Source organism: Merops nubicus, unplaced genomic scaffold (genome assembly GCF_000691845.1).
Source record: "Merops nubicus isolate BGI_N331 unplaced genomic scaffold, ASM69184v1 scaffold35912, whole genome shotgun sequence".
Taxonomy (NCBI): domain Eukaryota; kingdom Metazoa; phylum Chordata; class Aves; order Coraciiformes; family Meropidae; genus Merops; species Merops nubicus.
Window position 1 is genome coordinate 567 of NW_008594929.1, and position 1025 is coordinate 1591.

Genomic DNA, 1025 nt, shown 5'->3' on the forward strand with positions numbered 1-1025 from the left:
GTTTCCAAGCCGTGGAGATGTGGGGTGAGGGACACGGGGCAGTGGGGACCTGGCAGGGCTGGGGGATGGTTGGACCAAATGATCTGAAAGGTCTCTCCCAACCAACACGATTCCAGGGTTCTACATCAGGCTGTATAAATTCTTTTCCACGTCCATTTCCCTTTTTCATTTGTCATCATCCCCATAAAATTTCTGAAGCACAGTTGATGGCTTCCTCCCCACAGAGCTCCAGGGAGTCTCATCCTCCCTCCTTCCCTTCTCCTTTCCTCTTCCTCTCCTCCTCCTCCCCCAGGCACCATCCCTGGCAGGCCGTGGTGCCCCGTGGGCTGAGCTCTGCGCTTTCCCCTCCATCTTCTCACCAACCTTTTGCCTTTTCCCATCATTTAGGTCTCGAAAGCATCTTCTGAGCTCATGAATTACTGCGAGCAACATGCCCGGAGCGACCCGCTGCTGGTCGGAGTCCCCGCCTCGGAGAATCCTTTTAAGGACAAAAAGCCCTGTATCATCCTATAGCTCTGCCTGCTGCAGCACGGGCCATCCCCCAGGCAGGGCACCCTCCTCCACCCGCCGAATCCCAGCCAGAGGGGTAAACACCAAACGCTGGAGCCCGACAGAACTTCAATCTCAGAAAACAAACACAAAATCCATACTAAGAATTGGCCGTGGTTCCGGGGAGGGCGTCTGCTCCCGGGTGCTACGAGGGGGCAGAGGGTAAAAAAACTAAAGAGAAAATAACCCACGGGGCTGAGGGGGAGGGCATATTTGAATTTGGAATTGGTGCCAGGGTGGGGCAGGCAGTGGGGGGTTCATTGCGTTTGCTGATGGGATGCGGGACCCCAGCGTCGGGACCTGGTGGGGTAGAGGCTTTGAGCTGAGCTCTGAGCAGGGCTGGGCCAATTAGTTCCCAATTAAGGCGTTGTAGTGAGGATTTGTTCTGTTTCCAGAGGGGGAACAAGGGAGAGGGGTGGAGGTGGGGAGCTGTTTTCTAGAAAATCAGTACAAAAAAAAAAGAAAAAGAAAAAAAA

At 54.2% G+C, this 1025-nt stretch overlaps 1 protein-coding gene across 1 annotated transcript; it reads left to right on the forward strand.

The window, feature by feature from the left end:
• Positions 1-387: 387 nt before the first annotated feature.
• LOC103768761 (guanine nucleotide-binding protein G(I)/G(S)/G(O) subunit gamma-7) lies at positions 388-513 on the forward strand (the record flags this gene model as incomplete). Its single annotated transcript, XM_008935914.1, has 1 exon — positions 388-513. A coding segment is annotated over one exon (126 nt), but the record flags the coding sequence as incomplete, so codon positions are not given.
• Between the last annotated feature and the right edge of the window lie 512 nt (positions 514-1025).